The sequence below is a fragment of the Siniperca chuatsi genome, linkage group LG15 (genome assembly GCF_020085105.1).
Source record: "Siniperca chuatsi isolate FFG_IHB_CAS linkage group LG15, ASM2008510v1, whole genome shotgun sequence".
Lineage (NCBI taxonomy): Eukaryota > Metazoa > Chordata > Actinopteri > Centrarchiformes > Sinipercidae > Siniperca > Siniperca chuatsi.
The window spans coordinates 23,931,001-23,953,660 of record NC_058056.1 but is presented as its reverse complement, the minus strand read 5'-3'; the positions used below and the strand labels follow the sequence as shown (position 1 = coordinate 23,953,660).

The following is a 22,660-nucleotide window of genomic DNA, read 5'->3' as shown; positions in this document are numbered from 1 at the left end:
AACCTCATGGTGGTGCTACAAGAAAAGGTCAGGAAATAACCAAAGTCTTTAGGGTTCATCGTCCGGAAACCATGAACGTCGGTACAACATTTTATTCCAATCCCTCCTGTAGATGATCCAGAGATATTTCACTGGATATGTGATAACTTTGACCTGCTGGTGGCGCTAGATTAAAATTCAGTTGGATACATCCTCTGGTCACCATGAATATCTGTACCAAATTTCATGACAATCCATCCAGTAGTTGTTGAGATATTTCAGTCTGGACCAAAGTGGAGGACCGACTGACCAACAGACATCTCCTATAGAGCATGGCTACAAACATTACTTCCTTTTTTAAATCTGATTTGCTTTTTTACCTGGTGAAATACGGGAGAGTTTTGCTTGTTCATGACTTTAAAAGTGTTCAAATGAAACAATCTAAGCAGGGAACATCACTCCTTTAGTTAAACTGCTCACAGCTCATGGGTACATGCAACCTGTGACAAAGGGTTGTTAGAAGCCATTGCGTGGCTATAAAGAGTCATAAGCCAAAATAAAGTTGCAAACCAGTGTGTTAGGGAAATCGTTCCCAACCTTCTTTGGCTTGTGACCTCCTAAAACACAGCTATACCTACTTGCGACCCCTTATCACAGGTTGTATTTGTCTACAAGTTATGACCAAGTTCAACCAGTACGTGATTCTTCCTTCTCATATTGGCTGAAGAAGCGACATATTTCTTCCTTCTTAACTTGCTAATCATCTTGTGACCCGTAGTTTGGGAACCACTGGCTTAGAGTTTACATTGCAGGCTTTGTTGCCAATGTGATTGACTGCCATCTCGTGGCTGATTTTCAACACTTCATGTGCGGAGTTTTAACACTGTAATTTAAAAAAAACCCTGAAGAATAGAAACATTGGACTCAAACACCAAACAGTCAGGAGTGCAAAAGAAGCTAACCTTTTTATTTCAGTGATAATAAGTACCATTTTAGTATTATTGTTGGGATTACTTGCTGTGTATAGCAATTTAGGAAACAGTGTGAGCAATTCAACATGTTTTCATCTCTTGTCCACCCCTCCTCCATCTGTGACCAGTTGAGGTGACAGTGTGCAGGTAACACCAGAACTACTAAGAACATTCAATTAATCCACAACAGAATACAGGTTAAAACCTAGAACAGGACTGACCAAAAAAAACAACAACATAAAGAACAAATTCATAAAAATGAACCCGGTTTTTTAGTTTGTATACCTGAAGTGAAAATGGCAGATAAGACACTTCTCTCCGAAGAGCTTGTGAATATAAGTAAAATAAAAGCAGCATTGAATATACAGCATGGCAGGTCCTTTAACCTTCAGCTCAGTCAATTTAAAAAAAAACAAACTATAAATTTAACAGTTAACCAGTGAAATCATTTGAGTATTTTTTAATGTCTGTAACTTGGGAAATGAGTTATTCCAGAGGGGGAAAAAGTCCCTGAATTGACTGAACTGAAAGAGAAATGGACGCCATTTGTGAAATACGCACATTTTGAGCGGTTAACTGAGGTACAAAGTGTTGAAAGCATCCTTTGTCAGTACATACAGGACCATGTTGTGAGCTGGGAATTATGAAATCACATCTGTGTTCAGACAACTTCATCTTTTCTCCTCAAATTTAAATGAAATGTCTCAATCATGTCATTTTTGTTTTCAAACATTTTGGGGAATACACTTATTACACTTTCTGGAAGTGGGTTAGATGAGAAGATTGATACCACTCTTATGTGTAAACGGTTAATATGAAGCTACTGCGAGCAGCCGGTTAGCTTAGCTTAGCGCAAAGTGGAAACAGCGGGAAACAGTTAGCCTGGCTCTGTAAAACAGCAACAAACCCACCTACCAGCACCTATAAAGCTCATTAATTAACACATACTTCGTTTGTTTTATCTGTATAAAAACTGAAGTGGAAAAACGACAAGTTGTCGTTCTAAGGGGGTAATTTTCTGGACTATTTCTTTATTGTTTGGTTGCCAGGCAACCAGCGGAGACTCCAGACAGTTACTGGTCCCAGCCAGGAAATAGTCAGGTACATAACCACCCATAAAACGGCAAATTTTCTGTTTTACACTTCTGTTTTAATACAGATTAAACAAACAAGATATAATATGTTAATTAGTGATCTTAAAAAGGTGCTGATAGGTAGATTTTGTGACTGTTGGGCTGAGCCAGGATAGCCGTTACCCCTGTTTCCAGACTTTATGCTAAGCTAAGCTAACCGACTGCTTGCTGTAGCCTTATATTCAACGGACAAGTGTGAGACAAGTATCGATCTGCTCATCTAACTTTTGGCAAGAAAGCGTATTTCCAAAAATTTCAATAAATTCTTTTAAAATTTAAGTTTTTGCCACATGTAAAGAACTTTAAAAAAAAAAATCCATAATAGCAGATGTTCACCTTTAGTTCTCAGCTCACAGTTCCACTACAGAGGAGAAGCACTGCCTTGTCCAAGCAAAACATATTTTGGCATCGGACAGCTCCACACAGAGCATCACCCTCGCATAAATAAGAAAGGAGAATCTTCATGAAGGCTGGTATGCATAGTAGTATAAGCTAATGTCTATCTTTTGTTTATGTTATATCTATACTGCAGTCAGTCAGTGTGTACTCTAACCAGTTTACATTAAAGTGTAACATCCACGCATGTGCTTGGCTCTTACAGCAGCTATACTACACTAGTTGAAAACACAAAAGCATTGCCGATACTAGAACAGTCAAAGCAATCCATTCGGTCCTTACAGAGGAAAAAACCCGACTGGTCACTTTTATGACAACATTGTAAAAATGACAAACTGGATGTGATGGGGGAGTGCGGGGGTGGAAGAAACACTGATGTGGATCAAAACTCTCTTCAAAAACCAACAAAATGAGGTACAAGGTCAAAAATACGAGTCAAATGTTTCTTGGCAACAATTTCATCCTTCAAAGGTTAATGATGATGCTGAGGCAACTTCTTCTGCAAAGAGTCAAAAAGCTGATTAAAGGGTGAGGCTGGTAATATTCAACAAATCCCATGAAAAGACCAAAACCAGCAATGAATTGATTCTACTAACTAGTATTGTCTGTGTGGCCAAATACTGATATATCTTATTCCTCTGTGCCACTGTAGTTTTTTGTTGTATCTATCCCATATACGCTGTCCTGCTGCCGTAATACTCACTAGAACACTAATTGTGTATTACTCCGCGGCTGAAAGTAGTCCCCAACAATTTCCCTATTTACTCCTGTTTGAGTAATGTTTGCTACAAACTACAGTGACCACCTGTTTCAGGAAATTACCGAGCCTTTAAACTATGTATTTGTGAGCTGTTAGTAAAGATTTATGTCTTCAATAGGAACTAGGCTTGGGCTGAGTGCACAGACAAGATAGGGAAGTCAGAAAGTATTCAGAGAAGGACTACCGTGCTCTATGTAAAAAACACAGACCAACCTTGTCTTTTAGGGAAGAAATATGTGAAATAAATTAGTATTTCCTTCGCAAAAGTATGAAAATCTTGTAAGAGTGGTTTGTAGAGAAAGTGGGTCTGGAAAATGTCAGGGTGGGATACTTTGAAAACTGAGATACTGACAGGAGCTGGACTTTTCTATTGTCCAGACAGCAAGTTTCCATTCACAGGTTCAAAATAAAACCACGCAAACTGTGAAGGGAAATGAGAAGTGCCTCAAGCGGCCTCAACGATGGCAAACAGAATCAAATGAATCAAACACCGTGAACAAGTAGTGCCAACATTAATACACCAATAAAACCACTAAAAACCAAACCAGTAAAGACTATGAAGGCGGAAACAGGGTGGAGATGGAAAACAAAAAGGTAGGTAAAGCGGAAAGGCGTTGATGATGAGGTCCTTGAAGTCGGGGGTCATAGTTCAGATTGTATGAGCAGAGAAGCAGCACCTGTAGAAAAGGCATGAGCAGAGCGGAGCAGCTGAGAGCGACACGATCTGCAGCAGAGGACGCCGTGTCAAGACGATCAACGACAGCGCAGATGACAAACACAAGCGCCTGTTTCTTGTTTGTCTCGTTAGAATTAATGAATTAATATGTGACTGTTTGTCTGCATCCTTAGTGTTTTTGTCCCGAGACAGCAACATCTGGTTGTGCCGAGTCTCAAAATAAGTCAAAGTTTTCTACTGCTATAGAGACCAAAATTAATCTTTAGCATGAAAAAGAGCCACAGACAAACTGCAGAGTTTGTTTTTGACTGATGCCATGTTGCATCTCTTGATTTAATGATCAAGAGCGTCAAGGTTTGGACTTCCTCTCCTCAGTCTAGATGGGAGTTAAGTTTGCAGTTTTTTGTTTTGGTGCCTCAAAGTGTTATTTTTTCCATTTTTGTTCTTAAAGTTCAGGGTCAGAGAGGCTGAAAGTTTTCATCCACTACTGCACCCTGGTCAAGTGGCCACAGCTTAAGTCTTATCCTTCAATTTTTTTAATTCAGGTCAGTGGCCGTCAGCGGTTCACACCCCAACAAACTCTGCTTCACGGCTGCAGACCTGGGTCTAGAAGTACTTAAAATCTTTGCTTTATCCCTTTTAGGTACCAGATGGGTGGAGTCTTCGCTACAGATTTGTCTGGCAGAGAGTCCAGAAAAATCCCAATATTCCAGTTATGCCATGCGTCAGACTATCTGAAATATCGGCATATAGTAAATCCCACCCATCTGTACCACTTCAGCACTTTAAAACAAATGCTAGGAAATGTGATTCGGGGTACTTAAAGATTCTGAATTTTTGAAAATTTTAATTTCCTTTGATGGTTTTGATATAATTTATACCAAAGGGTGCCAAGAAGGCCATATTACTATGTAGATATAGTCTTAGCACAACAAAAATCTGCATATATTAGCTGATAGGAGTCTAAAATCAAAAATATGTAGTCGTACGAAAAGTATTCTGGGCATTTTGAGGCCCTGATGAGAACTTCTTTACCCAGGTCTGCAGTGCATCGTTCTTTGATAGCATTGGGTTGCTAAAACTTGGGCTGGTAAAGGGCAACGCGTCCACTGAGGCAGCCCGAGGCCAGCTGGCAGTGTGTTGGGGAGAACTTGGTGGTGAGCACCACGTCGCTGTGCGAGTAGATGGAGCGGATCTCCCTGAGGCAGCTGGTCTGAACGGGCAGGCAGTCGGCCAGCTCGCCACAGTTCTCGTCGAAGGCCAGCAGGCGGACGCCGTAGCCATACGGGGAGCAGATGAGTCGTCCGTCCGGGCTGAAACACAGCTCTTTGATGTAGCCCCTGCCGACGTTGGCCTCCTCGATGTAGTGGGTGAGGCGGAGGGAGCAGCGGGGGGAGACCAGCGGGCGGGTGGGTGCTCCCTCCTGGAACTCGTACACACACGTCCACTGGAGAGAGACAAGAAGAAAGGTGGACACGCAGGGTTAGATGTAGTCAATGTCACATACTGGGGCCTGAAACTATTAATTATGTTGGTGTCGTCACTGGAAAGACACTTGACGTTGGTCCGGGCCCCACAGTGACACCAACCAACCATTAGTGGTTTTTTGCTTGTGATAAGACACCAGTTCACATAATCATACAACAGTAGAACTGCACTGAAGGCAAACTGTAAATAAATTGTATTAAAAAAAGTTCTTATATTTTGTTCCTGGTGGTGTTATTTGAGAATGAATTTGGACATACAAGGTACAGCAGTATGACAAACTGACACCAGGCCTAGGATCCAATGCAAAACAATTTAAATATAAATGATGTTTTGACAGAATGAACTGCTTGAAGTAAACGTGATAAAGGCAGCTTTGTCTTGCAAAACATTGGCAATACATTTCTGCACCTGATCTTTGTGTGAGTAGGGGAGGATATCAAACCTCAATACTTTTGATACCAACTGAAATCATAATAATCTTTTATCAAACACTTCTCTGATTTAAAATTAAAATGTTGCCAATATTAGATTGCAATTTATTAAGGCAAAGTTCTGATGGATGCTTGTACACTAAGTATTATTACTTAAATCATATATTATTCAGGTGTATGCTGTTTACATATACTAGACTTTGCTGCTACTAATTCCATCACATCACGTCACTTTTGCCTTGTAATTTTGTCTTTAATTTGCCATTGTAAAGTTTTTACTTCTTTTCTTACTTAGTTTTATATACCTCTTATTATTATAAAAACATTTTTTTTAACTTGTCTAATTATCTGTACTTATTTCTGTCTTTGGGCTGTTGCAACAAACCGAATTTCCCCTCTGGGGATCAATAAAGGCTTATCTTATCTTATCTTACAGGCCACTGTATATCAAGGGCAAGATCAAAAGTACAGGACGGTTTGAAGGGGGGGTTTTACAGGGGCTTGTGTACACAAACTTCTCAAACCACCACAAAGAACTACTGTACTTGGATTGATTGTTCCAAGTGACGATGATGATGCAGTTCCTATAGTACACTCACAAAGGGTCAACAGAGATCATAAATGACTTAATAGATCGAGATGCATAAAATATATCTCACTTTGCTTTCATATCTATAAAAACATGAAGATGGAGACATGCAGCGAGGCGACTTAATAAAAAAAAATTAGGATAATATCTTAGAAAAACAGCTTCAAGACAACAGGTGTATCTGCAGCTAAATGTTTCTCACCTCCTGGTCGTCCATGTTGCTGGAGCATCGGATGAGCGTGGCCCAGCCTTTAGGATGGAGCTGCAGGGAGGTGATGCAGTTCCCTCGGTCTCTCTCTCCGGGGATCTCTGGAGTCAAAACCTCCAGGCTGTTCCTGGGAGAAAGACCTGCGAGAACAAAGTGTGAGAACTTTATAGTCCATCTTTTATTACTTTGGCAGAAGAAAACCTCGGCTGACATCCGTTATTCAGTTTTACACCATGATTGTCTCTGACCTTCTCTATGAGGGTGGATCTTGCTGGAGTCGTTTCCCTGGCGAGGAGTTCCAGCTGACCTGGACGCTGATGTGCCTCCATCTACAGAATCACAATCACAATCAAAAATAATTTTCTTTAATCTAGAAACAGGAACGTTTTAATTACTTAACTGTTTAGTCAACAAAATGTCAGTAATAATGACAAATGCCCATCGTAAGTGAAAACTGCTTAATTAATTTGTGCAATGGCTAAAAAAATTTAAAGTATTACATCTGAAATGACATCAAATGGAGATAACCAAGTAACTCTTTGAATTTATGAATCTGTACTGAAATATTTAATATTTTTACCTGATAAAGGACTAAAAACAATTACTCAACCATCAGAATTACAGCTTGTTAATTATGTCTTTATCAACTAAACAACCAAATTGATTGGCACTAAGTAGGTGTTAGCTTCACAGAAAGGAATCAAAACTGTGAAAAATCTTAAAAATAAATAATAATATGGAGAGAAATGGAAACACAGTTTTTTCAGTGAAAAAAGGTAAAAAAAAAAAACTGTGAAATAATTGCATGAAATATGGGCAGATTGTTTTTTTTTTTTTTTTAAGTGTTCAGTGTTCTGACCTGAACTGAGGGGTGTGCGTCGCGCTCGCAGCATGCGGTAGCTGCCCACCTCGAGGGACTGGGTGAGGTCCAGGTCGTGGAGGATGAGCAGGTACCCTGAGGAAGTGGAGATGAGCATCTTGGAACAGTCGGGTGTCAGGCGCATCCTCATTAGGTAGCGGGTATGGAAGAACTTTTTGTGCGGGCAGCCGTCCTCTGTAAACCTGCAGGGGAAGGACAATTACAGAACACTTAAGCGGCAGTTTGATGCCGTTTTCGTAAATAATTCGATGTAATTCTAGTTAAAAGGGTTTGCAAACAATCCACGGTGAAACAGCTTGTCTAGAGTTACAGAAACGTTACAATCATCACCTTTGGGTAGTTCTCCAATAGAAAAACATTTGGTTTTCAGGGTTGAATTACAACAATTGAAGTAATTTATTTATATCTCATTATGTGACAGACCGGAGGTGATATATAGTGGTTGTGATATCATAAAGGCAACATAATGAATCGCAAACATGAACATGAAGGGACTGCAAATTTAATTTAGTTGAACAAATTTGTGTTGTACAATGATAAATAAATTACCTTGTGTAATGTACGCAGTATATATGCAAACATTTTAAAGCATGTGTCCGGTCACCTCACACAATCACCACATTCACCTTTAAATAGTCATAATTTTCATTTTGAAAATGTAAACCCTTCATACTGTGATGCTCACACATCTACACACACAAACCTGTTAGTGTCCCACGTGATGACGTTGCCGTCGAAGCCAGACGTGACGAGGAGACGAGTGTTGGTGTCGTACTCGATATTCTTCACCCAGCTGGCGTGGCCGTGCAACGAGCAAACCTTTGAATTCAGCTTACGGAGATCCCATAATGCAATTGTGGTGTCGTCGGAGCAGGTGGCAAACAAACGATTGTCCAAAAACCTGCAGGGCACAGATAGTCAGGGGAAATTTTTCATTTACCGTCTGCAGACATGAATCTAGACAGCAGCTTGGTCCCTTTAGTAGTTTTTATTGGCCTCTGTACTTGATATCCTGACAAGGAGCTTAATCTGATGTACTTTGACCAATAAAAACGATTTAAGGAGTCATGTTGCCATCCTGAATCTTTTTATGTTTCACTGCTTTGAGCTTCCCTTGGTCCTTTCCCTGGTGTGGATGCAGGATGCTGTACACTTATAAACGCTCACTGGATGTTTTAAGATTAGAAAAATGCACCTTATGTTGTTGACGCAGTCCTCGTGGGCCTCGGTCAGGGTTTTGATGTGTCTGGATGAGATGGGATCAAACAGCAGGACCTCAGTCTGCTCACAGGCCACAGTCAGCACAGACCTAAGCAGAGCAGACACACAAATCAGAGAAGCTCCTAAACATAACAGAGCAGGAGAGAGTTGATCTCTTTGGCCGTGTTGCAGAAGAATTTTTTAAATTATGCTTTTCAACACAAACACAAACACAGACAGCTCCAACAATAACAACACACAGTGGATACAAGAACTAAACATCTGACTTAGATCCAAGATATATGATGCACACGCACACACACACACACACACACACACACACATCTGGAGAGAAACGAGGGAAAATAAATAGTAATAAAAATATTTTACATTTACTTTAAATATGCATGTTAGATATTATTAGATATTCCATTGGTATTGGTCAAATATCAGCGCATGCCACCTCACATTTGTAGGTGGTGTAATATCAATCCATCTGAGCAATATATTATCCCGGCCAGCAAATATAAAAACACTTAACAGCCTTCTTTGATGAGCCTTTAATATTAATTTAAAGCAACAGAAGAAATTTAACTTCCCTTTTCAATTTCTGGACACCATTCTTGGATTTATGACACTGTATGAATCAAGAACATAGATGCAGAGGTAAATGAAAAGATAAATTAATAAAATTACACCCTGATCAGTGATCATCCGACGACAAAACAATCCCCAATAAGGAAATGCAGCAAACTGATCAGCAGAAAAAATGCTTTTCAGAAAACTGCTGATTTCTCAGCTAGAGATCAAGTCTGCTGGCAAAAGAAATTAAGTTAATAAACTGAAACTGACTTACACTCCACTAAACTGACTTACACTCCTAACTGATGCAAAAGCATCATGAAGGGTGTCCCTGTGCTAACAGTAGTAATACTGTGATAAAGATTATTAAAACTGTGCCATAAGATGAGATCAATTTTATCTTTTAGGCCCCAAGATGTAGAGGTCCAAGGCTGAGCAGGTTCAAATGCATTTTCCACAAAAACACTTCTTTGTGCAGGAAAAACGTGCGTTTTGTCCTGCTGTCACATGAGCACAAAAACAAATTTGACCCAGACTGGACACCGCTTGACCTTGTTTGATGGCAGGATTTACTTCCTAAATCTGCTGTCTGTCACTGAGGCTTAAATCCTGGGCGTACTCTTTAGTTTAGTTGTTCTTACTGTGAGTGGCTTTTGCAAGACCTTCTCAGTTTTGTTTAGAGGAATTCAAGAACTTTAAGTTTTCATGTTTTGGTTGTCAGTTAAGATTGTCAAATTGTCAGTTTATAACAAAATCTTTACAAGTCAAGAAATCATGTTGAAGTTGTTAAACTACTGCTGTTTCAACATAAATACCAATCAGTGGGCTTTCCTAGGCATGTGAAGTGGTCCTTGGATGGTAAGGAGTCCAGGGAGATGAAGCACGTGAGGGTGAATTTGATTATGCAATTCAAGCACTTCCCAGGCAATTTACCCAATCTTCTTCAAACCCGTGCGCTGTTTTACAAAGATTTCCCAGGCAACCCTCCCTGTGAACATGAACTCAAGGGTGAAAGGCCCGAAATGTTGTCTTACCCGTCCGGGGAGTACTCCAGGTTGAAGACCGCTCCATGGGTCTGAGTGCTCAGGTTGATAGACTCCACAGCCGGATTCATAGAGCAGTATAAACTGGTCATTGTCCTGAAGTTATCCCTAGCTGGGTCCACAAACACCCCTCGTCTTATTGTCCTGCTCTGCAGCCAGGAAAACAGGCTATTCCCCCTGCGGCTATCGATGCTGGAGTCCCCGCCGCTCCCTGTCTCCGGCGCGGCGGCCGGTTGGCAGCCCGGATCTCGCGCCTCCGATGCCGGAGACCTCGCACTCCGCTCCGGCCTGTCCCCGCTGCTCCCCGGGGGTGAAGGAGACACCACCGGAGCGATTTCATCTTCCACGTCCGAGTCGTCGATGTCAGGGTCTTCCTCTTTGTCGGAGACGCTGCCGCTGTTGGGCCTGTCCTGCGACTCGTCGGCGTCCTCGCTGTCGCTCTGGTGCTCCGAGCTCATTGTAGCTTCTCCCAGCCGCGCAGCGTCTCTGCTCAACGGCGAAAAGTTGACTGACTCCGGTCACCTACCGAGCATGAAACCGTGTCTTCCTCCACCCCTTTAATATGCCATTGTAGTGGAGTCCAGCTGCATAGGTTACGTTGGGGAAATTAAAATTTTGTTGTCAGACTTGGCAGCGCCTTATCGCCGCGGAGTCAGTCCAAACACGGTTAGCTAAAATGCGACCGGAAGAGTACAGATTTAGCCTTCAAAATAAAAGTGGGAATTAGTTTTTCAGAACAAATACTACGCGTGCGTGTTACATAAAAGCAAAACACATCAGAATGATTACTTATTCGTTTTAAATCGCATCTTTATTTATTTTTTTGCCGTTTTTACGAATTAAATTACGTATCAACAAATCCATTTTCATCAATAAATATTTTAAGCTGAAACGTCAAGGCGGAAGTTTTATGTTTTTATTCTAACTAACTTGACACTTTTCTTTTCACCAAAACAAACGCAAAATAAGAAGAAATGACGAACTTCCGCTTCCTTGTCCACTTTGAGGCGCATTCGTGTAATTTGGTTGCTGCCATCTGCTGGATACATACTGCAAGTTCTTTAGCGTATTACCTTTTCAGAATCAACTTTATAAGTAGTTATAAGTATGTGAGTATATGGCACTCGGTTTGTGGTGCTCAAAGCGCCAAAAAACTACATTTTAAAAACTCAACAGCAATGTCTCTTTCCAGAAATCATGACCCGGTTACTCAAGATAATCCACAGATTTGTTGTGAGAAGTTTCATGTAGGAACTATTTTCTTTCTACCGATATATCTTACATGAAAGGGCTCGCACCCAGGTCTGTGAATAATCTGCTGGGCCCCTATTAACACCCACATTTCACCCACTCTGTGCATTTGAACACATTTTCTAAGATGGAATACTACCTGGCCCCCAGTCTGCTGTGTGGTATTAAATAACCACAAATTAATTTAGGAGTATGCAACATATAAGCATAAAACCGAAATAATGAAGGTCTTGAAACTGGAATTTAACACATGGACACTCTTCCAGACAGGGTCTCAAGATCAGGTACTAAAGCAACCACCTTAAGGTATTATCATCTCACTTGTCTTCTAGTGGTGCATATTTCTAAACAAATGTGTATTTAAATCAGCACAAACCAGCTGACACACAGTAAGACTGGTGCTTGTGTGACCCAGGCAGTTACCCAGTTGGTAATCTGGCGTTGCCTTCAGGGACAAATAGCGAAGGTGCTTTGTCACTTTTCAAATGCCATACATTTATTTAGTGTGGCTATTTTGTTAAGACTGTTATCTAAAGATTGATCAATAGAAGAAATTAAATGCGTCAGGTGCTGGGCGGTTTACCCCCTGTGCTAAACAATTCACTGTCATGTAGGCCTACTATTTTATCTTAAAGTTAATTAAGTTTTTAAACAAACAAAATGAGATTTTCTTGGCTGTGCAGTATCAAATGAAAGTACGATATTTATCCAAATTGCAGTGCACTTAAAGCAACCTTAATAATTCCTAGATTACACAGTTCTTATTTATTATCGGCTAATATTCAATGTCCCTTCAAAAAAGCATATAGCGCTAAACAGTATGTCGTTAGACTGTTGTTGGTCTTGATTACATGTGTGGTTTATTATGTAAGCACATGGGTTTGATGAAGATGTCTCTGCCATTCTCCTTTTTCCCTTGGCACCACCGTGATAACAGACTCCTTTGACTGTATTTCCAAATGTTGACATGCCGGGACAGTAGATCTATAAGATGAAGCACAGCAGCCGAGTTTCCTGGAGGTGCTTTTACATGAATGTGAGACAAAATTACAGTTATGTTGATGTTTGCATGCCTCGACAATGCCTCGACAATGTGCCCTGCTTTGTGTACACTTGAGAGCGTGCATATTACTCTGCCAACGTCGCTGCGGTGTAGAAAACCACTGTGGTTGGTGGAGTATAAATCCAATTAACTTGACCGCCATTACAAATCTGTTTTGTTTTAATTGCTGCTAATTTGCCTGATGGGAGACAGAACTGGCGACAAGGTGCATTTTTGGCTTGAGCAGGTGGCGAGACACGGAGGGCAAATTAGGCACATCCAGCTACATACTTTTGCGCACGCGTAACACAAGCATTCACGTGCACGCGCGCACACTTACACGCTGGCTCAAACATAAAGGAGAGCAAACAGCTGAACTCTTTCGGGGGCAGACGGCAAAAATGACAAGTACGCGGGATGCTGCGCTCCATCCAAGCGGAGCCGGTTGCGTGGTTTTACGCACGGTGGCAGGTCCGAGCTCATCCAGAAAGACCCAGAGCCTTCCTGAGTTTATCCTGATCATATCAGTGATGTTGCTCGGCCCGATCCCGCCAGCATCAGCTCATCCTCAGTGTCTGGACTTCGAGCCTCCTTTCAAACCTCCGTGGCACCTGGAGTTTTGCACGCAGTACGAGCAGTTTGGCTGCTGCGACCAGAAAACCGACAACATGATCGCGGAGAGATACTGGGACATTATTGACCAGTTGGAAGTGGCGGGTTATGAGCTCTGTGCAGACACGTTAAAGGAAATCATGTGCCAGGTAAATATATTTTCTTCTCTAAAGGTTGGGTTGTGTGCTTTTGAGGGTGCTACAGCAGTCTCTTCACCTCTGCAGAAACTTTGTCTAATCTATATAATCTATATACAGTAGAACTATGTTTATAATTTAACATCCTGAAGCACAGTCTAAACTGTCTATCATAATCTACAACTCTCTATCAACTTTTGAATTACTTTCAGTTTTGTCTAATTAAAGCCATCATTAAGCTTATCTAAGACCTACAATTGTAAAGAGATCAAAATTTAGGCATCATGCAACTTTGATTTAATTTTTTATAATTGAATTAACATACAGTACTCCCGTTCTTTAATCTAATTTAATCAAAATTTTTAAAAAGCAGTTGGGGAGAACTCAGTTTAGAGGAAGTGATATTTTGATGGAGACCTGTGATTTTCTTCTTTAAATAAGCATTTCACAAAACTATGTAGGTTACCTTTATTAGGTAAAATCTATTACGGGCTTCAATCCAGAGTGTTTAGACTGATTTAAAAAGAAAAATAATCTTACATTCCCATTTACCAACACTTCTAGCAACCAATATTAAGGTCTGGAAGGTCAACATCTTGACAGATGAATATTACTATGAAATATTTCGATATTCCTAAAATAGTGGTGTGCATAGGGGAGGGGAGGGGGGCAACTTGCTGAATGCTGACGTGCAATTTTTTGAAAAACAGAATATGTCTTTGTCCTATAAGGGACACTTCCACACTTTAACTTTGATCTAATGTCTGGTCCCCTCCTGCCTTACCAGTGCCCTGAAATGTCTCTGTGATAATCGGTACACTGTAATGTCTCTCGTGTTTACCCCATGCAGGAGTGCTCTCCATATGCCGCCCACCTCTTTGATGCTGAAGACCCCCACACACCTGTCAGAGAACTACCTGGCCTTTGCTTTGGCTACTGCTCTGAGTTTCATGGCAAATGTCACTATGTGGTTAAATATCTAACTGAGAACCAGCTGCTGCGGGACACCTCTGAGCGAGATGTGTCCACGTTCTGCAGCATAGTCGACTTGTCCGACCAGGACTACTGCTACCCCAACGTTTTGAAGAGCCCTGACCTCTACAGCAACCTGGGAGAGGTAGCAGAGGACCCCAGAGGGTGTCTTCAGGTGTGCCTGACAGAGGTGGCCAACAATCTCAGGAACCCAGTGTTGATGCTACACAGCGGCGACGACACACATCGCATGTTCATCGCCGAGCAGGTGGGCTTTGTGTGGGTTTACCTGCGTGACGGCAGCCGGTTAGAGCAGCCCTTCCTGGACATGAGCGGGGAGGTGATGACCACGCCCTGGCTGGGGGATGAGAGGGGCTTGCTGGGCATGGCCTTCCACCCCAAGTACCGGGACAATGGACGCTTCTTCATCTACTACTCTATCCAGGTCAACAGTAAGCTGGAGAAAGTCAGAGTCAGTGAAATGAAGGTGTCTGCCCACGATATGAACATGGCTGATCCTTACTCAGAGAGGTACCCAGAGGGAAGTTTTCCTTTAGCTCTTTTTATAGCATCAAAGTTTGGATGATGATGTGTAGATCTGTACCTATACTGCAATTACCCATTGAAAGAAATATAGGACTATAGTGTCATACACCCCCTTGGCTGTAATTGCACCAAAGCTTGCATTAACATGTTCTGAGCTACAGTAAGTCACTTCACGGTCGGCCCAAACTTTTCTGGGGCCCTGAGCACAATTTAAATATTCTTTTTTTAAGGAAAGAGTTACACTCAACTTTGCAATGTGCAACAGTTAAAATAACTCAATTTTAAAAAAGGAGAAAGCACATATAAAAAGTACAACCCCCTCCCCATAAGATAGTATGAATTTAAGACACAGTCACTGACTTTGTTATAGCCACCTGAAATCCCAAAATGAGGTATAGCACCTGAATATTTATTTCTCATAATCCCCAAACGACTGCTATCCAAAATAGGGTACAGCACCTACAAAATTTGTAATTTGGTATAATCCATAATCTTAGTTATATGACAAAAAAATAACTTTAACAGAGGAGCCTAAAGAGAATTCGCATTTTTGGTTTGTTTAGGGTCCCCCAGGTGAATGAGAGGTATTCAGCAGCTGTTTCCTTTGCTTAAAGGAATATTTTGGCATTTTGGGAAATAAGCTTATTTGATGTTTTGCCAAGAATTAGATGGGAAGATCAATACCACTCTCATGTCTGTGCGGTAAACATGAAGTTGCCACCAGTGGTTGGTTAGCCTAGCTTAGGATAAAGACTGGAAGCAGGGGAAACAGCTAGCCTGACTCTCTCCAAGGGACAGATTAAACAAACAAGATATAAAATGTTAATTGGTGCTTGTAGGCGGATTTTGTTACCTTTGGACAGAACCAGGCTAGATGTTTTCAGTTTTTATCCTAAGCTAAGCGGCTGCTGGCTTTAGCTTCAAATCTAACAGGCATGAGAGTGGTATCAATCTGAACAGCTAACTCTCTGCCAGAAGGGGAATAATCATATTTCCCACAAATATTCACCTTCATTGTTTTGGTGTGGTAACAGAAATCTCAGAGGTGGTTATCCTAAAACCTGAGCAAACCCTCCCCCAGATATTGCTAGAGGTAGGTGAGAAAATCAGTTCTTCTGTAATTTGGGTGAACCGACGCTTTAACGCCTGAGGCCTGCTCTGTTACAAAAATAATTACTGCATAAAGGCTGAACGAATCATGACCTGAAGTCATACTTAAGAATCAAGGCAACCAGATATTTATGTCTGAAAAACAAGAATATTACCTCTAGTAGATGTTTTTGTACTGATCTGCATCCTTTTTACATTCAGCATCATTCTAGAGATCGAGGAGCCAGCCGCAAACCACAATGGAGGCCAGTTGCTGTTTGGTCTCGATGGATATTTGTACATCTTCACTGGAGATGGTGGAAAAGCTGGGGATCCATTTGGGAAGTATGGCAACGCACAAAACAAGTAAGGTGCTTCAGGTTTCTTCAAGTGTTAGGAAGAGTGAGGAATGAAGCAGAAAGATGTTCCACTACAACTGTGGTTCCTGACCTTTTTTGTCTGTTTCAACCATTTATCCATTACTTTTAGCTATTTCAAATATTTATCCATTACTTTTACCTAAATATTTCAAATATTTATCCATTACTTTTAGCTAAATATTTCAAATATTTACCCAACCTATAACTATTACTATAATGTATCCATTACTTTTAGCTATTTCAACCATTACCATTATTCTAGATATCTATATTAACAATTTATCCATCACTTTTAGCTAACTATTTACTTTTAGTTATTTATTTCAACCACCATTGCTTTTAGCTAACTGTTTAGACTAATCTCCTTGCTTGGTATCTAATTTTCATGCACTATCAGTTGCAACATGTAGTGTTCTGGTATTACAGCTGACTCAATATGCTGATTTTGTTTTTCATCAAATCATTATTTCAGTTTTTTTCTGTGGAGCTACTCCCCAGTCTTTCCACATACTCCCTTGCAACTGCAAAAGTACCCCCTGTGATACAAGTACACCCCTGGTTGGGAATCGCTGTGCTAGAAGGCCTCTCAACTGTTGCTAAATCCCATTTTTTCCACCCAGGAGTGCTCTGTTGGGAAAAGTACTCCGCATTGATGTAGACGGAAGTGACTCCAGTGGGAAGCAGTACCGGTTCCCTCCTGATAACCCATTCCTCGGTGACCCAGATGCCCGGCCAGAGGTGTATGCATATGGGGTTAGAAACATGTGGCGGTGTTCTGTGGATCGTGGAGACCTGGTCAGCCGCTATGGCCGGGGCAGGATATTCTGCGGAGATGTGGGTCAAAACCGCTATGAGGAAATTGACATTATTGTGAAGGGAGGAAACTATGGATGGAGAGCCAAAGAGGGCTTTGAGTGCTACGATATGAAACTGTGCCACAACTCCTCCTTGAGTTAGTATTTTCTGTTCATGTGAAACTTTTCTGATAAAAATCAAGAACTATTTTCTATCTCATACTTTCACCACCTGTTATTTCCACCATAATGCCCTGTTTTCTATCTAATTTTGATGCTTCAGATTTTTGTTAAATTCAGTGCATCTTTCCCTGCCACAACAGATGACATCCTCCCTATATTTGCATACAGCCATCATGTTGGGAAGTCTGTGACAGGGGGATATGTGTACAGAGGATGTGAATCACCCAATCTGAACGGCCTGTACATTTTTGGAGACTTTATGAGTGGGTAAGACTGTGTTGATCTGAGCCAAATAGTTTACTCCAACTGTCGGGTAAAATAAATCTTCTTTATAAATAAATCAACTTTTCAGGAGTGAAGTTAAAACAGACTAGTTTTCTTAGCTTGTTTGCTCAGCTGTTGTGCATTTCTGAATATATTGAAAAATCCATGCATTTTTGAATGAATTCAAGTCACATCACCTAAGTCTCCAGGCTGATAAAATTTGTCATGGGTTCTAGCATCGGTATTGATCCACTGGTATTTAAGCACACTATAAATATTTAGTTTGGGCTCAAATTTGTTCCGATTTATTAACTTTATTTCATACTTTTAGACTTGAGGTTTGACGTGGTGTTTTATGCTTACAGACTTAAGACTGAGACTGATTTAGCACTCAAGCAAAGCTTGGTTAGACAATCTGAGGAAAGAATATGTATCAGCAAATTGTTGTACTTTCCATTCACTTTCATCTGACTTGAAGAGCTGAGAGAAACTACACCCATGTGGTTCTGCAAGTAGGTTAAAACTAATTCCAGTCTAGTCTTTCACTGGCACAGTTTGACAAAATGTGAACAAATTTAAAAAGCATTTGAAGTCACTAAGTAGTAGTCACTAGTCACCAGCTATATGTCATTTAAAGGAACAGTTTGAGATTTTGGGAAATTGTCTCATTTGCTTTTATGTTGAGATGTGAAGATTGATACCACTCGCATGTCTGTATGCTAAATATGAAGTTGGAGCCAGCAGGTTAACTACCTGCTAACTGCTTAGCTTAGCATAAAGACTGGACTAAAAGACTAAAAGAAAGTTGAGAGAGAGAACTATTAATTCCTGCCTTAAATATAATGATAAACCCATGGTGTTTGGTTATAACAAATAAGTGATTCCTGTCAATCTTGCAGTCGAATTATGGCGTTAGAGGAAGACAAGACAACAGGAAACTGGAAGGAGAGGGGTGTGTGTATGGGTGACACAAAGACGTGCTCTTTTCCTGGACTCATCAATCATCACCACAAGTTCATCATCTCCTTTGCTGAAGATGAAGCAGGTAACATTCATTCAGTCTCTCACAGCATTTAGATATGCACCAATTTAACAGTACTCATGAGCTGTTTCTGTCTTTTAGGGGAGCTATATTTTTTGGCCACTGCGTACCCCAGTGCCATGTCTCCTTTTGGAACTGTTTTCAAATTCATGGACCCCTCCAGGTGCAGTATCAGGCACATTAAACCATGTGATGTGCTTTTAACCATCATCATAGATTTGATTTACCATAAAAACACGTTGCCAGCTGGGAAAACAACATTCATATCATCTATCATATATGGTGATAGGTAGGATATGTTGTAATTTTGTGGTCTGTAGGCTCTGATTTCACCTGTTGTGGCATCATGAACCGGACTGCCAACATGACGAGTAATTCAAGCGTATTCATATTGAAGTACTTACTTTCAGGATGCCACATTGTAATGAAACTGATGGAATAGTCTTGAAAACAGCTACATTTGCAGTTATCAACCCAAGTAATCTTACTTCTATTTAAGTAATATTTGAGTCAAGGTTCAGTACTTCTATTAGAGACCTTTAAGAATAGTGATCCCTTTTTCTTCTCAAATGCACACCTGTGTTGGACAAACATGCCTGCTTGGAGCAGCGAGTCAAGGACACAGACACATTTCTCAAATTGTCTTTCTTCTAAATCATACAAGAAATTGGAGAATATTAGAATAAATCCCTGCAGCCAAATAAACCTGAAAGGAACACATCGCTGTAAAGGCTGCACAGGGGGCAACAATGAGCGGCGCTCTTCCACTAGAGGTGTTCAGTACATGTACGAACAAATCTTTATCAACGAAGTTAACTGACTGAATCACCATTGTCACTGACTGAATCAGTAGCTTTTATCAGTGGAGCTCCCCTAACTGGTGACTGAGAGCGCCGTTGCCAGCTTAGCTGTGATTCACAGTAGTAGTAGTTGCTTCCTCGTTAAAATCCTATTAAAAGACAGCGAAAGCCACAGAAACAATTTTAATATGATGACTCTTGTCGTAAAAAATTATGCTGAGCTATTAACCTTATGTACAGTGCTTGTATAGGCTAGTTTTGTACTGAACTGAACGTAACAGATTGGACAGCAACAGACTCGTCAACCAGAATCTGAATAAAATTAGTCATTTTGTATGTGCTGCTTTGCCATCACAAATATCCATTACAGAGTTTTCAGCAGGTGTAATGATTATTTTGGTGCTAGAGTTTATTTAATATTTAAATAAATCAGTACATTCCGGGCCAACAATACATTTAAAGGCCTTTTTATATTGTTCTCATCAATTATACTTTCAAGGACTTTCAAGGCATGTGAAAAAGCACTACAACATGAGACTCGCCCAGATCAAAAACTTGCATTAACATTAAATAGTCAGTATTGGCGCTAATAATGTCTTATATAATGTGTATCATGTTTTGTCCTGAAACTAATAAAGAGCAATTTATTAACATAACGTTACCCTATTTGAACTTTTGAAAAACTACTTCCCCTTTAACTTTTGCAGGAGAGCTCCTCCAGGGAAATGTAAGCAGAAGCCACTGCCTGTCAAAGTGAGGGGGAAAAAGCTTCCTTTTGTGCCCAGAGAATGTATGTCACCTCAGTTTACCTTTGCATTTTTATCACTTCTGCTCACAACTTCATGTCTACTTTTTATGGCGTGTGCATACCAGACTTGTTGAAGAAGCCATTTGAAAGGGAATTGTTTTGTCTGACAAAGTGGAACCAAAGTGTTTTTCATTTTTTAGACTAGGTTCAGTCAAGATGCACTAAATATGAACAACATATACACAACATATTATCAAGTCAATTGAATTGATGTTAGGGGTTAGTTTAAGAAGTCGTCTGTTCTGGCAAGCCAAGAAATACAGTCACTGTTTACTCTATGGTATGCTTGTCCAAACTGCTTTTTTCCTCCTCATTTATGTCTATATACTGCCAAATTGTATAATCGCATTGAGGTCATATATAAAACTATAAAAAGCAGTCTCCCATTTTACATCAAACATAAACAGATAAAAGAGGAAAGCATTTCAAACATTTAGGCCTGTTTTTGGAGCCAAATATTCAATCCAGCCTTATAAAATGCAACATATGTGGCTTCAGAGTTGAACAAGTAAAACTTTTAAAATGGGTACTTACTGACATCTGTGCCATTTCAGTGACTGTGATGGACACAAATGAAAAACCTACGAGACCACCACCAAGAAAATTCAAACTCACCACCAAACCACCGGTGACAAGCAGCCAGGTCAAACCTACGTCTGCAGCCAGCGTGACGACGAAGAGCGCTGCTGTAAAGCCGAAATGGAAATCATCTGATAAGAAAGTGAGGAAGAAAAACAAGCTGAAACCATGGAGGAAAAACAAAGTGCTGAACAAGCAGGCAGCTAACGCACAAATTAAGAAGATTACTTTGAGACAGAAATCCAAAGAACAATCAAAAAAGACCACTGTGATAAAGCCTGTGGGTGACAAAGTAAAACTAAAGACCAATCAAACTGCCACAGCTGATTTAAAAGGCAACGCTCTACAAACCCCGAACAGCCTGAAACGAAACCCAATCCACACAAGGAAGATTCCCCCAAAGAAAGGTGCAGAGTACCAAATCAGACACGAGAAAAACAGAATAAAGTTGAAACAATCTGCAAAAGAATATCATGCCTTCATGAATAAAACTAAGACAAACTTGAAAGTGAAAAGGAACAGAACAATGCAAAACAAACTTCAGCTAAAGAGCAAGTGAGCAAAAGATGCCAAATAACTTTAAAACATTATTTTTCAGTCATTATTTTGTATATTTTTGTTTGTCAAACAATCAGTGTCGACTGTCACAATTTAAAAGAATAGTTTGACATTTTGGCAAATGTGCTTATTAGTTTTCTTGCCAAGAGTTATATAATGCTCGGCAAGAACGTGAATAAGCGTATTTCCTTAAATGTTGAACTATTCCTTTAAAATACAACGCACACAACTGTTTATTATGCATGTAATGACACTGTTTCCTTTACATTTTATTTTTGACTGTCATAAAATCATTGGTGGAACCACCCTGTCTGTATTTAAAACATATCAAACAGGTTTGAAGTAGAAATAAGCAGCAAACAGAAAAAAACATATAACCATACCAAAGCCCAGTGTTGTTAAATTGCTCTAATCTTACAACACGTGCAAGTGTTGAAAATAAACATTAGAACGTGTCTGTGTGTGTGTCTCTCAGACGCTCTCTGTAATTAAACTCCACAACACTGATCATAACTGAAACTACTGTGGCCGTGGGTTGCATAACGACTGCTGTAAATGTAAAGCCGTCCTGACTGTGGCGTGCAGTTGTGCAGTTGAGGTTACATGAATCTCACAATTTAGCGTTTTCTCTGCTGCCAATCTTGAGACCCACAGTATGTATTTTGTAATTACTAAAAGATGCAGAATTTACATATTTTTTAAAACTCTGTTGTTCTGATTCTGGTGATAGAAAGGTTACCAAAGGTTATGTACCTTCGAGTCAACTACTACCGTGCCTGCTTTTGTATAACATGACATAACAATCATACTATAGTATGACATGACACAAACATGCCATCCTATACTATGAAATGACATAATCTTTCTGTACCATGACATGTCATATTTTAAGGTACAACATAGCTTTTTGTTTGATGGACGTGACACACAGTTAACATACGGCATGATAACTTATTTGTTTAACATTCAACATTATGATTTCAAACATCCAAAGTTAAACCATTTATCATAACATGACATAACTTATAAAACATATATTTTGTAACATGACATGAGGGCATGCCATGACATGACATTACTATATCATACCATACCATGACATGACTTAACAAGACACAATGTAAACTTACCTTTAGAGGTGCAACGATTAATCGATTAGTTGTTATTAGTTATTAAATTTATCGCCAACTATTTTGATAATCGATAAATCAGTTTGAGTAATTATTTAAGAGAAAAAAAAGTTTAAATTCTCTGATTCCAGCTTCTT

The 22,660-nt window shown here is 40.1% G+C and overlaps 2 protein-coding genes across 2 annotated transcripts; one reads left to right on the top strand and one right to left on the bottom strand.

Moving 5' to 3' along the window:
* Positions 1-925: 925 nt before the first annotated feature.
* wdr32 (WD repeat domain 32) lies at positions 926-10,998 on the bottom strand. Its single transcript, XM_044166663.1, has 7 exons — positions 10,328-10,998; positions 8,707-8,820; positions 8,215-8,412; positions 7,491-7,693; positions 6,880-6,960; positions 6,626-6,771; positions 926-5,362 (listed from the first exon to the last, which is right to left on the bottom strand). Exons 1-7 carry the CDS (start codon positions 10,792-10,794, stop codon positions 4,991-4,993), a joined length of 1,581 nt encoding a protein of 526 aa, XP_044022598.1. The 5' UTR covers positions 10,795-10,998; the 3' UTR covers positions 926-4,990.
* Positions 10,999-11,172: 174 nt separating this feature from the next.
* On the top strand, positions 11,173-21,848 carry hhipl2 (HHIP-like 2). The gene is made up of 9 exons (XM_044166660.1): positions 11,173-13,390; positions 14,229-14,881; positions 16,208-16,351; positions 16,986-17,317; positions 17,483-17,609; positions 18,506-18,651; positions 18,730-18,811; positions 20,156-20,238; positions 20,811-21,848. The coding sequence occupies exons 1-9, from the start codon at positions 13,031-13,033 to the stop codon at positions 21,392-21,394; spliced, it is 2,511 nt and encodes an 836-aa protein (XP_044022595.1). The 5' UTR covers positions 11,173-13,030; the 3' UTR covers positions 21,395-21,848.
* Positions 21,849-22,660: the final 812 nt, after the last annotated feature.

Coding starts and splice junctions, on each gene's coding strand:
- wdr32 (XM_044166663.1), bottom strand. CDS start 10,794: ATGAGCTCGGAGCACCAGAGCGACAGCGAGGACGCCGACGAGTCGCAG. Junction 6,961..7,490: donor ACGCACACCCCTCAGTTCAG/GTCAGAACACTG, acceptor GTGATTCTGTAG/ATGGAGGCACATCAGCGTCC. Junction 6,772..6,879: donor GATCCACCCTCATAGAGAAG/GTCAGAGACAAT, acceptor TTGTTCTCGCAG/GTCTTTCTCCCAGGAACAGC.
- hhipl2 (XM_044166660.1), top strand. CDS start 13,031: ATGACAAGTACGCGGGATGCTGCGCTCCATCCAAGCGGAGCCGGTTGC. Junction 14,882..16,207: donor GCTGATCCTTACTCAGAGAG/GTACCCAGAGGG, acceptor TTTTACATTCAG/CATCATTCTAGAGATCGAGG. Junction 20,239..20,810: donor TCCTTTTGTGCCCAGAGAAT/GTATGTCACCTC, acceptor GTGCCATTTCAG/TGACTGTGATGGACACAAAT.